At 32.1% G+C, this 15,561-nt stretch overlaps 1 protein-coding gene across 1 annotated transcript; it reads right to left on the reverse strand.

Annotated features, from left to right (window-relative positions):
* Positions 1-3,839: 3,839 nt before the first annotated feature.
* LOC132266763 (transcription factor bHLH112-like) lies at positions 3,840-6,780 on the reverse strand. The gene is made up of 7 exons (XM_059767752.1): positions 6,317-6,780; positions 5,377-5,974; positions 5,173-5,286; positions 4,961-5,026; positions 4,783-4,848; positions 4,608-4,658; positions 3,840-4,521 (listed from the first exon to the last, which is right to left on the reverse strand). The coding sequence occupies exons 1-7, from the start codon at positions 6,628-6,630 to the stop codon at positions 4,372-4,374; spliced, it is 1,359 nt and encodes a 452-aa protein (XP_059623735.1). The 5' UTR covers positions 6,631-6,780; the 3' UTR covers positions 3,840-4,371.
* Positions 6,781-15,561: the final 8,781 nt, after the last annotated feature.

Genomic DNA, 15,561 nt, shown 5'->3' on the forward strand with positions numbered 1-15,561 from the left:
GGTTGAATCCCACATTACTGAATTTGGGCCATTTTGCGTCTTGGACAACTTGTTTGTGTTCTATCAAATATGAATGGATGGATGTCTTTGCATGTTCATAGTGACATCAATATTGAGGTCATACATACACCTAGCCATCTGTATTTAATAGACCACAATGAAACAAGTCTGGATTTTGAGTGGGTTTTCAAATTGGATTGGCACAAATTGTCCTTCGCCTCTTCAATAAAATTAGTCATATATAGATGGATGATCACATCTTTACAGACATTGGCATATATGGTTATCTCTACCTCTGTTATGGAGTGTCAGCGAATATTTTCAGGCTACGAGTGGTCCATATGATCATTTCATTGAAGAACTTTCGTGTCATGTTCTTACACAAACACACAGCATAGTTTTCAATCCCTTATCATCTTCTTCATCCTTTTCTATATGTTGGTTTGTGATTTTTTTTTTTTTTTTTCCTCAAAATTTCATCAGTTCATATTCTTCCTAAGTTCTGGATTAGGCTTTTGCTAACAGGCTAATTATCTTTCATTTTCACTGAAACAAAACCAATTATGAAGCTGGTTTACTTTATTTATCCTAATCAAACCTAACACCATAGAGAGACAAATTTTACATTTCTTTATAATTTGCTTGACAGTATTATCCAATCTTCAACTGGCTATAGAACAAGTGAAGAAGCACAAGTTTTCTTTCTGGTCCATGTCTTAAAAGCAATTATCTTCTGTTTAATTAGCAAACCGGAGAATAAATTGGACTGTGACGCCAAATGAACTTGGAAACAGAGTGAGACACAATCTCTCCAAATCAAAATTCTTTCTTTCATTTCTAATCTCTTAATTAACTGAAAAACAAACATCAATCACTTCCATAATTTATAAAAACAATGTTAGGCCACATAATTAGTATATAATTTGGCGACCTTCACCAGAGAATCCAATAACCATGAACACACACAAGATGTTGATTGTTTAATTACATGATACGACCTTGTGGTCACACAATATTCATAATTTTGAGGAATTTGTTTAAAAAAAAAAGAAAAAAGAAAGAAAAGGTCCTGATAAAGATAGTTCACATGCAATAAAGAGAATGCGATCCCAATATATGGTTCAAAGTACATTTTGTAGGCTAACACATTTTTGGCAAAAAGAGGTTCACAGCATGAAAAATAAATAAAAATCTGCAATATGAGACATCAATCAGCTTTGAAAGGCACGTTTGGGTGTGAAAAAGCTTAGGAGATCAGATTCAAAGGTGCATAAAGAAAACCCCCTTTAGAGATGGAAAACTTCTCTCAGAAGACAAACACAATTGATTAGTCACAAAAAGGAAAGCAAACTTTGCCAATAAAGTAAAGATCGTATCGTAACCGCTGGGAGTCATATATGCTCTTTCTCTAACATCACAATGATGCCAATATGCTTTTTCTTTTTAGTATTCCTTTATATTATATATATATATATATATATATATATTTCTATATGACTATATACTTGATTAATTTAGAATTAAATTCCATGGAGTACCGAGACAGCAAGAGGTACTGATCCGGATGCTTGAAGGTATGGTATAATACCCATCAGCCGATCAATTCAAAAGTCACCAAAAAAAAGGATTAAAGCTGGTGCCAAGAGATACCAAACAAGAAAAATCTCAACGATTAAAGTTTTCATTTTTTTTTTTTTTTCCTTCATGATTAGTCACTTGTCATACTCATTCTTCAATGTTAAGCTTCTTAGTTTTCATTTGGATCTCCAGTTGCTATCCTATGTAGTATTACGAAGCTCTCTCAGTTGCTACTGGTTTATAATATATATTTACAGTATTTCTTATTCAAGTTAACATGAAGTTTTAAGGGATAATTACATAAACATGGATTTTTGGTGACCTTTTTACATACTTATAGAGTCAAAGTCAACATTTTTCATGGTCTTGGAATTTGCTAAGACAGACATTAAAAATATTATTTATTTGTCCAAACTATCTTTCGTATTTTCATGTACTATTTTTGTACATGTAAGGACTACTATTATACACAGATGTACCATTTTTATGCAAATATCACTCTTAATTACATGTACCACTCTTTTGCACAAAGGTACCATTTTTATGTACATAAGTACTACTCTTGTGAACAAATTTGAACAGAGATACCAATTTGTATCTAGGTACCACTCTTATATATAGATGTATCACTTTTTGTGCAGATTATTTTGATGAATTCGCTTGTACAAAGAATAAAAATAATAACTTTGTGCACAAGAGTGATATTTACGTACACAAAAGTGGTACTTGAAAATGTTAAGGATAATTTAACAATTAAATAATATTTTTCCATGTCCATGTTAAATTTTAAGGAAAGTTCATGACTGAAAAAGGTTGACTTTCATTCAATAATTATGTAACAAGTTCTCCAAAATCAATGTTTATGTAATTGTCGTGAGTTTATTTATTTTTATTTTTTAATATCTTCTCTATTACATTGGATAAATCCAGCTCACATGTGTGAGCACTCACGTATGCAAGTGCTGGAATATGTACAAGTGTTGAGATCCGTTAATGTTGTACAACGCGACTGTAGAGGACCCCAGCTCCTTTCGTGAGTGTAGACAAAAATGTATTGCACCATCTTTACTTGTTGCAAAATGAAAAGCATAATGCAACAATGGGTTCAAAATATGTATGCGAATTACCAATTAAGTGATTCATGTATGACTAATGAAGTTTTTAAGGTTCATATTATATTTGATTGATATAAATGAAGATTGTACAAGACTTCGATGATTTTGTAATTATGTTCGCATCAAACGATAGTTAAAATAAAATAAAATAATATGATATTAAGTGAATTAACAATATCGGATCTTTACCTTCTAAATGAAGGTCAAGATTTCACACCTCTATCCATGTGAATGTGAGTTTCAATAATAATAATATTATTATTATTAAACACTGGAACAAATGAATCCTTTGAAAATGGCCGGAAAAAGCAACAAATACTGCCATGGATAAAAGTTTATGAAAAAAATTTCAAGTGTTGATCCCACATAAACTTTCCATAAAATTTCACTGTCGACACTACCAATGAATTTTTTAGTTGCAAAATAATTTCGATATACACTATTTTTTATCAATGGAATTCATATCCTTACAAGAAAGACCTAACTCTAAAATACAGCTTTAGATATTTATTGGGGTTTTACATATCTTTGGCTTTCTAATTAATAGATAATATGGAGCTTGATAGATATTATACACTAAAGTGCAATTTTATAAATCTAAATTTGCAATTTTTTGAAAAATATTTTGATAATTTCTGCATTTGTTACGCTAACTTAGTGCGATGATATTTATTCATTGTGAACTATTTATATTCGTGTGACTGTTTGATCATCATAATGAAGTTCTTGTAATCCTTGACGTAATCCTAAATTTTTTGGTGAATTAAATACAATCTGTGTGTTTGATTTTTTTAGTATATATATATTTTTTTTCTGATTTTTATTTATTTTTTATTTTTATTTTTTTTTATGTTTAATTTCGTAACACTTAGCTAGGGCTGCTGAATGTGGCCATTACATAGAAAGAACATTGCACATAAAACAATAATTGGTAAACTGTTTCCAGTTGCATTTTATATAACTGAGAACCTAAAAGTATGAAATGTGGGCCTCCCTCTGACTTTCCACTAACGCCATTCCAAACAGATAAACAAATTGAAAGTTATATCGATATATATATATATATATATATATTTCCAAACAACTGATGTCCATAAAAAGCGCACACACTCATTTCTCTTCTTCAATTCAATAATACCATATAACTTCTTTAATTTTTTTTTTTTTTTTTCAAATCAAAAGGGGTACCAACTGTCAACCCCACATTACATATAGAAACAGGAACAGAAGTCCCTTAAATTTATCATCTTCCTTCTGCTAAATTTGGCTCATTAACTAACAATAAATATTCTCTCAGGAGACTACCTAACATCCGCTAAATTTAGCACCTGTTTCTGTTCCTATCCTATATATATGTGTATATATATATAATACATATATATTATTACAGCACAATATATATTATCCTTCAATGGTACCTAATCATTTGCTAGCCTGTATCATTCTGCTGCTTGTAGCTGGCCCAGCATGTTGTCCTTCATCCTTCCAAGCCTCACTTCTTTTTTCTTTCACTTTCTCCCTTTTTCTCTGTCTACAACTACACCAATGTGACATTTTTTTTTTTTCCTTTTCGTTTTCTTTTTCCTCTGTCAATGAATTTATGCCAATTAATTAAGTTGGCTGTGATTGATATTATACTAATTGTAGAGAAAACTTGTTGAGCTCCTCCATCTCCTCTCTACCTGAATATCCCTCCAAATGTTGGAGTCCAGAGATCACTCGTAGGCTCATTAGCAACTGGGAAGGTGCTTGATATTGGTACCAGGCAAAGCCCTCGGCTTTTTAAGTCTTGCGTAGGCCCTTCCTGCTCCTTCAGTTTATCACATGTCTGCAACATGAATCAATATATAATCAAGAAATAACATATAAAACCTATGTATGGAAATTAAATTAAGACAACAACTTAATTTGTACCTGTTGATGTCGAATGGGAGCTCCATTTTTCAAATATGGAGTACTTAAAACCTGAACAACATGTATAAACAACATCAACACTTTGTAAAGGAATGGATATATATATTTTTTCTTTATATAGTTTCACTTAAAATGCAAATATTTCAAGGGAGATGATGTTCATAATGTAACATACACTGACTTCATGATGGAGAAACTTGATGTACTCAATAGATTCATGGAGAACCGATGCAGTATCAGTCTGAAAAATACATTCCATGTGATTGAACTAAATTAGCCAATTAGGTTTAAATGAGCCGACAAAGAAAAGTAGTACTCTTCACAAAAGGAAGAGGAAAAATCCAAAATTTTACCTTTCCGAAAGGCGAAACAAGTTGCTGGAGCGCAGTGATTCGGTCCCCCAGCTTCTCTTTCCGGACCTGATAACAAAGGTAGCTTCAAGTTCTCATCCATTTCTTTGACAAAAGTAAGATCTAATTTTTACAAATTAATTAAGGAAAAAAAAAAACACTTGAAATTAAAGCTCCCCTATGGTAAAAAAAGTTTGATCAAATCTGTCTTGTACCTTAAAGGTTGGCAATGGTGACGGTGTTTCAATTCGTTGTCTTTTGAATACAGGTTCAATATTGCCGTTTTTCTTTGCCACTGAGCTTGAGTCTCGAACTTCAATATTATTGGGCTGGAATTTGAATACAAAGTATAATTCAGTCCCAAAACCCTAGCCATGTAACCATTTAAGAAGTACATATTATATACATATGATCATTACCTTGGGAGTGGAGTTAAGGCAATTGGGTTTGTCTTCAAATGTTGAACCAAGGAATTGTGATTGCATTGAAGGAAAAAAGCTTGCTCGAATGTCGTTTAGATGTGCAGCAGTGGCATTCCAGAAGGGTGTGTCGTTGTTGAAGTGCAGATGACTGGTAGGTTGTGAAGGCTTTAGCAAGGAAGAGAATTTTGGCATAGTTGGAGAAAAATTATCATCCAAGTTTGTCCGGTAATTTGTTGTAGATGGATTGGTGATCAAGGGCTTGTCAAATATAGATGCTTGTGGTTGAGGATCAGTAGTATCAAATAGAGAATGAAGCAATGTTGAAGGGTAATCATATGAAGTTGAACTCACTGAAAAGCTCGTCGGCAAGCCTTGGCACGTTGGTGTACAGTCACTACCGGAGGTTGTGACACAGTTTAAACTTGGCTCGTTTAAGGACAGACCTTGATTCATGGGCTTATAGGTACTCATAGTTGAATCTTGGTCTTGAGGACAATCAATACCTGTTTGTTTATAATTCAACCTCGAATTCATGTCCTCTTGTAGCAATGGATGATGATGGTAAATATTGTTCTCAGCTCTTCCAGTACCACTACTGCAAAATTAATACAAATAAGAAGATAAGAACAAAAGCTTGCTTCAACAATCAAAATAATTGATCAAATTGACTTCCTTTTTCGAATGATTACAATGAAAATAAGTACCCAAGATATTCTACTTTTTAGTGGTGGTGGAAGCTTGGTATTTGTTCTTGTGGAATCTGAGTTAGCTTCAATATATTACAATTCAAATCATCAAAAGAGTGTAGTGTAATATTTTCCATGTACTGATAAACTATTAATTGTTATACTAATTATATATATATATATATATATTTTCATATATATATATATATATATATGAAAATATATATATAAGCAATACAAGATATACTCACAGTAAAGTATGGTTCCAATCCATTGTTGCGGATGATGGAAGGCCGATACCCATCATCTGCACGGTGGAATCAATTACGACGGTGCCACCACCATCGATGGAATATTCATGAGACGGCTGAGGTTTTTGCAGATCTTGGAAGGCTATAGACTCATCACTAGACCTTGCCGCCTTCACGGCCACTAAGTCAGTTGCCCATCCCAAGCTTCCCATATCATTGATGACCGTGGAACAAGGCGACGACCCCAACGTGCTTTTCCATGAATTATTCCACCAGTTTCCGCCGTAAACCCCAGCTTGGAATTCATCTGCCATGCCCAAATATTGCTAGCTTATATATGATTTGTTGTTGTTGGATGTTTCTAGCTCTTGATCTGTGTGTGTCTCTCTGTGTTTTTGCTGACTCTTCCTCCTGTTCTTTGCAGCTGAGTTTTGTTTCATACAAAAGTGAATTGAACACTTTGGTGCTATATATATATACACGCGCCCATCAAACAGTTGGGGCGTACGGACGGTGGAAACTACCCGAATCTGGTTGACATTTCAAGCGAGATTTTAACATTGAATGATAAAAAGTTTTTTTTTAATTTTTTTAAAAGGCAAATTGATTCGAATTTTCCTTTTCTTTTATAGTATAAGTTTTTATTCTCCTTTCCTACTTTAAAATTAATTGTTTTAAGTATTTTATTTTTCAAATATATAATTATTCTTCGTTTCTTATGAACAAAGGGATATGGTATAATGAAAAGGTTGTTGCTAACGTCAACGTACGAATTCGGACAAATTACATAACTTTTGCTATCAAAATCGGATGGCTGAAATTCTTTATTGCTGCTACTGTGAATTCCAGGACCTGGATATAGTTTACTTTTACAGTTCCACATTATTACGATTGTGGAGGGAATATAATTAGGTGTGTACAAGGCACTATACTGCACGAATAGACTTCTACATAATTTGTTATCATAAAGGACAGTAACTGATTTAACAATAAATGCGAACATGATTATACAATTAGTTTTTAGTAAATAAAATGAAAGCAATATACTCCGTAAATCAAAAAGGCCCAAAACTTCATGTACAAAGTTTGAGTTTACATTGCAGTGGTACTGTTGGTACTACAAAAGGTGAGCCCACCACTCCTTGTATGGTGGGACAACATCCACAGCTTAAAGTTTATTTATTTATTTTTATTTATTTTATTTTTTTATGACAAATTGTTAGATACTCTTAAATAGGACTAATTTCATTTAAGACAATTGTTGAGATTTTTTTGAAATATATTAATATATTAGGATTATTTTTTTAATCGGGAGTCTTAATTGAATTGATCTACTAAATATTAATGGACTAAAATGATCTAATAATTTCTCCTCCTTTCCTAACTTTGCCATCATTTAGACCTATTTTTAACTCCATCCAATTCCACCGGCACACTCTTTTGGTTTTTGAATGCATATATGTGTACATGTATACACACACACATATATATATATATATATATATATGTATATATACGGGTGTTTGTATGTTTTTGCTTATGTAGCAAAGCATATACTTTAATGTAATCTTTATAAACAAATAAATATCCGTACATAACAGTTGTACCAAACAAACCACATAAAACATTCATAGCTCATGAAATTCAATGAAACAAAAATGAGGCAAGGATAGAATTAGGCTTAAAGTTATTAAAAAGTATTTTAATACAGTATATTTAATAAAGTGCAAGGATATTATAACAATTTCGTAGCATAAATGAGGTTGGGTGATGTGGGGATCTCTCCCGTCCCCACGCCACAGCGGCTCAAGTTTCACCTTTCTTCCAAAAGCCTCCTAAACGAGTTAGGGTGTGAACGTTCACCCTAGTTAATTTATATAGTTTAAATATTTTATAAGCTAAGATAAATATCAACATAGATTTGTTGGAACACAAATATCATTTGTGTATGTATATGATCTTTAATAACATGGGCGCTGCGTCAGCCACCTCAATACCCTGCCTATACCCTGCCTAAACGCTGTGAAACTGATATAAAAGCGCGTACAAGATTTTCATGCCGCGTTGTTAGGTCAGTCCTAGTAGGACTTGCATTTTCCTTGAAAATGCAATGAAAGTGACTAACTTTACTTAACCTCATTTGACCATAACAATCTTAATCTCACGGTCAGCTATGAAACTCAACAAATTTTTTTTTAAAATATAATCAAGAAATCAATATATATATATATATGTATATATATATATAAAGGTAATTAAAAGTTATGCAACACAGTGGGAGACTATCAAATTAACTATAGAACCAAAACAATGATCAAGAAAATTTCTACATGAGTGTGACTGTGTACAGCTGTGGCTAAGTGGGCGGAGTGCAACTGCGTTGCGTTTTTCGCAGAGTGTGAAGACCTCCATACGAGTCAATTGGTCCACATTGCAAGCGCGCGTGACGCGACAACTGGGGCCTTGTAGGAGGAGTCAAAGTCCCGATTGTGACCACCTCTCTATTTTTATATATATATATATATATATATATATATATGTCGCCTCTATTTTATTATATATATATATATATATATATACACCGCGATGCTTATTTTTTACTCTCTATCCCGATTTAGACGTCGCTTTTGGAAATTCTGAATTTTTAAGAAGACATATGAAACATGCCTTATATTTTCGAAAGTTTACTAATTTATCCTTTTAAGTTTGAAATCTTAAACTCCAAGACATATATGAAAATATGTAAAAAATATTATTTAAAAAAGAGATATGACAATTATTTTGGGACGAACCAAAAATGAAAGTATGACATTTTTTTTTGGATAGAGGAGTATCTTTTGATATATATATATATATATATATATATATAATTTATATTTTATTGCGCCATATTGAGTCATATATTTTCCTCTTTTTTGTTCTTAATTTATGATTTTTTGAACTCTTACATTAATTTTGTTTTCTGAAGTATAGCATGTCACGGCGATGATTGTTATATATGATTGCTATAAAATTTCTCTGGAGCCTGTGGTGGCTATACACATTGTTGTTATACATATGACTGGAATACCCCCTAAATAGTAAGTTAATAATTGAAATTACAATTTTGTAAAAACTTAAATTATGTGTGGATGAACAAACATTTTAACTTCCAATTTTGTATGGATCGAATCGGATAATAAAGTAAAGGCAGCGAGTGAACTAGAATAAGATTATACTAGTTTAGAAGAGAGCCAGACAATGTTTAGAGCTAGAGAGAGAGAATGAAGGTTTGACCTGCAACACAAGAGAGAGAACAAGACACCATTTGCATATCACTTTCTTTCTCTATGATGCAAAAGGGAATTAAATGACACCCATCTACTACTCCTTGGATTTTCTACTTGTCTTCTCATGGTTATGGAATTTTCTCTTTTTAGTGAAATTACAATTTGGTCCTCTAGTCACACTAATTAAAGATGGGAGTTGCTTATGAATGGTGTTACGTACTAATGAAAGACAATTAATTATAATAATACAACCCTCCCACGCAAACAATATTCGCCTGCATGCGCATACTCAAAGGGTCCTTTGTCTCTTAACTCACTTGCATTTTCATAATGTTATGTTTTAGGCAACCATAATTAGAGTTAATTTTAACACGATATCATTATTATATATGATCATGAGGCTTATTTGTTGCTGTATTATGTTGTATCTAGCTATAAGTATAGTTTACGTACACTTGGATCAACTTAAAACTAAGCAACTAACTACATAAATAGGAATATGATTAATTAATATACTGAAATTAACTCCATTATAACTATATCAACTAATGTACGTGCATGTAATTATATACGTATGACATATAATCAAATTAAAATAATAAAAACGTAACAATAACAATTTAGGCAACATAAACAACAATGTTATTGGAAACTAATTAGAGTTTAGTGTTGTATTATTAAGTTTGAGGTCCTTGCATGCTTAGTTTTATTCAATTTTGTGGATTGACACCTCGTGGGAAACTCTTGAGCCGAATTTTATATGCAATAATTTGAGGCATGCCCGATAATTACTACTACTACTATATGCATAGATACAAGTGTGTATACACACACTCGTGATGTCATCATGAGGGAATCTTGAGGTGTATACGGCGACAAATTAGATACATAACACGATACAATGTACAAAGGGTCATGTGCTAGTAAAGGAGGGAATGGTACTGGACTGGGCCCAGAAAAATGATATAATATTATGATATATATATATATATATGTATATTGAAGAATAAAAATAAAATAAAATAAAATAAAGAGTAGAAATTAATAAAGAATTGGGAATGAGAAAGACAGCAAGCAGGGCCAAGGAGTGAGTGGACATGGGCTGGGTTGGAAGTCTGTTGGAAGTCTGCTTGTGGTATGGTCCATGTGTTTTGTGAATGAAACGTGCTCCTGTTATTTTACGTTTAGTCAACACAAAACTCAATAAAACATGAACCATAGGAGCCGCCCATTTACAAGATATATATAAAACATAATAATTATACAGAGAACCAACATATCTATAAATAGTTACATGTTTTGTATAATAATGGTTCAACTATATTATTCAATGAAAAATGCTACAGTGAGGGCATAAGCTCTTACAACTTCCATAGAGATGGTTCATCAGAATTAGTACTTCTTCTCTTTCTTTCTTCCCCATTTAAATACATGTTCACGCGGAAAATTTCAACTAAAATGGTCTATTGTTAGAGGTTTTTGTCCAATAGTTTAAATTTTTGAATCAAATGACAAGTGTAACCCATTATAAATGGTATCTGAGTCATACTCAGTAAATCATCAAGTATCACATCAGGCTTTTGCGCGGTCTAATAGTCTGACCCGAAGGTAGTCAGAGGGCATGCTACTCATATTTTTGCTTACACGGTGTGGTTAGAGGGAGAAGATTTTAAACTCATCTGCTTTTTTATTTTAAACAAAATAATTTATCTTAATTTTGTTCATCTCTACTTCTACAATTGCACCAAACAATTTTATTTGTCTATTCAGAATTTATATGGACAATCGATTTTATTTGTTAAAACTAATTTTAAATGATTTCATGTTTAAGTAGGAGTCGTTAGCACCTGAGATCCATGTTCAACTTGCTAAAATATTTAGGATTGTTATTAACAAATATTTCAACGAATTAAGAGTCAGCCTATGATGAGAGAGTGCTCTCAGCGTCAGCCGGAGGCTTGTGTCCATAGCCATTGAATTAAGTTGTGAATTCTAAACCCATGGCCAATGGTACAAAATCACATGAGTGTCATCATGATTACGGTTTGTTTTAAAAAATAAGATAAAATAAAATGTAGAGAGAGAGAGAGAGAGTTATGATTCTGTTATTTTAATGAGAAGATGAATAAATGGTAGGTGATGCACGCTATATATAATACACTATTGATGTGTGGATATCGCACGCTCAATCAAAGAATGATTAAAAGAAAAATTAAAGGGTTAAACTTTCTTTTTTTCGCCGTCCTAAACTCATAGATACTGGTTTGAGAGTTTTTTTAATATTGTATGTATATTGTATAAGATCATATCACTGTCATAAGGTATTTCTTTAGATCCGCCTAATCCTCACCTACTCTCTCTCTCTCACACATATTAAGCCAAATATGACTCTTCTGAAATTAGGGTTTGTTGATTTGTTCCCTTCTGTGACCTTCTCTCATTTGATTGACTTTTCTAAGTTGAAATTGTGTAATCGATTTTTCGTATTTTCTTAAATAATGACAAGTCATGAATCCATTGATTTGTGGACTTCATGAAATATCACCAAACTAGTCTTCTCCATGTGAGGTTGACATTGACAATTGACCCATTTTGATTAATTATGCATTCGTTTAGTCATAAAAGGGTCCCACATTTCATAAAAGTCTAACATAAATTTTAGGACGCGGATTGGAAATTAGGTCATTGCTTGTCACTTGTTATGTTGTTCACCTTAAATTTGGGACTTAATTATCCCTAAATTCTCTTAAATGATATAGTCAAACAATTTCATCTAGCTTTATTCGGAAATGAATAAGGTAAGTTAATATATATACCATTAATTGATATTTAAATTCCCAGCACTCGAATTTAATCCATGTGATTCGACCTATGCCATGACCATGACACATTGGTTACATCACAAAGGAACAACTTTTTTGATGGGTCAATTGTAGTCTAATAGATTAAACGACTTTGAAAAGCCATAGACTGAAGCGAGTTATACCCAATGTGGTGATGTTTTAGGTTCCATGTTGGTATGATGGAGTTGAGAGATGGGTTGGACCTACTACTCTCTTTGTTTCTTTTCTTTGCTATCATTATTGCTAACCAAACAAGTCTTTATACTCAAAAACTTGTATTGTCCACACATGCTTCTCTATCTTTTTAACCTTTTCTAAGATCAAAACACACACAGACAGAGTTGTTATGGTTAAGCAACTTACCCCATATGATAATACAAACAAATGCAAATCATATTATGTATTCAAGAAAATCATAAACATTAGTGTATATAATACTATATATGGGGTAATTAAGCTATAAGATAATCATGATTATGACGTCGCTATATTAAGTCATAATTCTATATAAGTCAATGATGCTTACCACTAAGTGCTAAACTCCAAAAAAACTCACAAGGTTAAACTGCTCTGACAAAAAGAATGAAACTATTGTGAGATTATGTTGCAGGGTGTGTGATTTTGAATTATATTTTAACAAGTTTTATGTATAGTTATTTAAATCTTAGATCTTTTATATATATATATATATATCAGCATAGCAACCACATTGGGTAATGGGTACATCACTGTCAGCAATATGCAATTCATAGGGTTGAGTTTGCAACTGACACTAACTAATATTTTCCAATCAAAAGATTAGTGTCTTTTCGTTGGCAGATCTAAATGGACCGTCGTGTTTGGATTTTTAGCTTGTTGATTCCCTATTATGTTCTGATTAGTGGAATAAACCTAAAAAGTGATTGTATCGCCATGTAAACTCTTCATCTGGATTAATATATATATATATATGTACACTCTTGGAGCCTTGATGAAATGAGAGAAATATGAAGTTGATTTATTTACGTATTTATTTATATTTGAGATCACATATAAACATACTCTCACACGCGCATCTACTGTGCATGCGACTTGAATCTCAACTTCTCAGTTCTACTAAAATGATTGATTTAATTAATATATATATATATATATATATATATATATATATATATATTATGCATAACGTTTTAAATAGATGATCATACTTAGCTAGAAGTCCTTTGGTTTTGCAGTAATTTATATTATTTCATAACTGCAAACATGTTTAATAGCTCCAAAACTCTATAGAAATTTAATACTAATGGTGACCCATAAAACAATAAATAAAGGGTTTATTTATTCGATCACGGTGTTTCTTTATCCGTATTTTATGTGTAATTTTCAAAATAAACAAGATTTGTTGACTTCAGATTCGGTTAGGTTTTCCAAACAAAATAAAAAAGGTCGATCGTTTTTGTTAGAGCAGTTGGCACACTTTCACCATTAAATTATTAATCTGAGGAGACTAATATATGAGTGAGGACGTATTGCTTCATTTTTTCCATCTGGATTTGATAGTTTAGGTGATACGAAAGACACCTAATCTTGTAAGTACTCTCTTAAAAATAACAAGTATCACTTTCTTAATACAAACCTATTATATATAATCTCCAATCTTTCTACGTAATTCATGTTTAGAAGATCTGTTGAGATTTCAGTGTTACTAAATTATTGCAAAGAAGAAAACAAGGGTATCGGGTATAGGTTGGCTACATTTGAGAACTAGATACTAATAAATTATTATTTACTTCTATCTTTTTAATTACTTCCAAAAATATTTCAACTACTTGTTAAGTAACTTCCCCGTACACGTGGAATGGGAATTGTATGTGTCGGTGATGGATTATAGGGTACTCTATGAAATCTGAAACTAAAAAAATAAAAAGTTTGAACCGGGGCTTGAGCAAATAAAGGATATATTTGCTTTTACCATTCCAAGGAAGAAAAAAGAAAAAGAAAAAAAACCTTTCGATCTTGGAGAAGGTTTGGACTTCAGAATACAGACCCATACAACTAAGCTAGGTGGTATACATTTTTTAGTTGGGCTTCTAAAATATAAATAAAACAAGCCCAATGACACTTACGTCTAAGTTCACAAAAATATTTATACGTTATAACATTTTTTGCTTTATTATAAAAAGATACAATGAAAAAATTAGTCAAGTATAGTGTAAGAATATTTTTTAAACAATTATGGATTGCGAGTATGTGATAATACTTTTGAGACAATTGGGTTATTTTCTTATTTTAAAAAAGAAAGAAAAAAAAGGTGACTTGTGAGAGAATTTTTTTTTAAGTGCAGATAAAAAGATAATGGACTTTTTTGTGCAAAAATATATTATTATCATTTTTTTTTTTAATTTAAAATCACTGTAAGTGTCATAGTTCAACAACGTGTTCTCTTTAGGGCCCAAGACGAGTAAATTGATAAAAGCCCAAGGTTGGATTGGGTCAGGAAATGAGGGCGAACAGATGTGTTGATGTTTTCCAAATCAACCCCATACTTTGCCATACCTTTTCGGGTATTGTCGTTGCTTAGTTGATAGGGGTCCAACTCCCCCGAACAGGTATGACCATGTCATACTCTCTCTTTTTCCTTAAAATTAATTATATATCATCATTTTTATTATCCATGAAAAAACATGTTAGATTTTTAATTTTCCATGATAATTTTCTATATTACGAGTACTAAATCTTTAGTGGAGTCCAGCAAATCTGGTAATGCCTCTGCCGTGATACATAAAAACAACCTCCATTATTTGGGGTGACAGAATCATGATTAATCATTTTCTTTTTCCTCAAATTTCAAAAGGGGTACAGTGAGGTGGTTTAATTAAATGCATTTAAATTGTACTAATTCCATTGCCATATCTTCCTGATCATCATATATGTTAAATGTTGTTTTGGCAACAGCATGCAAGTTAATTGATGTCCGTGACCAATGTCGGAAGAAAACTGATTATTTAACCCAGCACTTCAATCAAAATGTTCGCCCAAATAATTCTTAGTCATAAGATGCAACATAGGGAGACTTGTGTGAGTGGCTTTACGTTGCATTTCAAGATTGCCATGTGACAAGTTCAGCATTCGGTTGAAATTCTAGACCTATAGA

This window comes from Cornus florida, unplaced genomic scaffold, assembly GCF_030987335.1.
Source record: "Cornus florida cultivar Cherokee Brave unplaced genomic scaffold, ASM3098733v1 CherokeeBrave_3.0.0_Hap2_Chr01, whole genome shotgun sequence".
NCBI lineage: Eukaryota > Viridiplantae > Streptophyta > Magnoliopsida > Cornales > Cornaceae > Cornus > Cornus florida.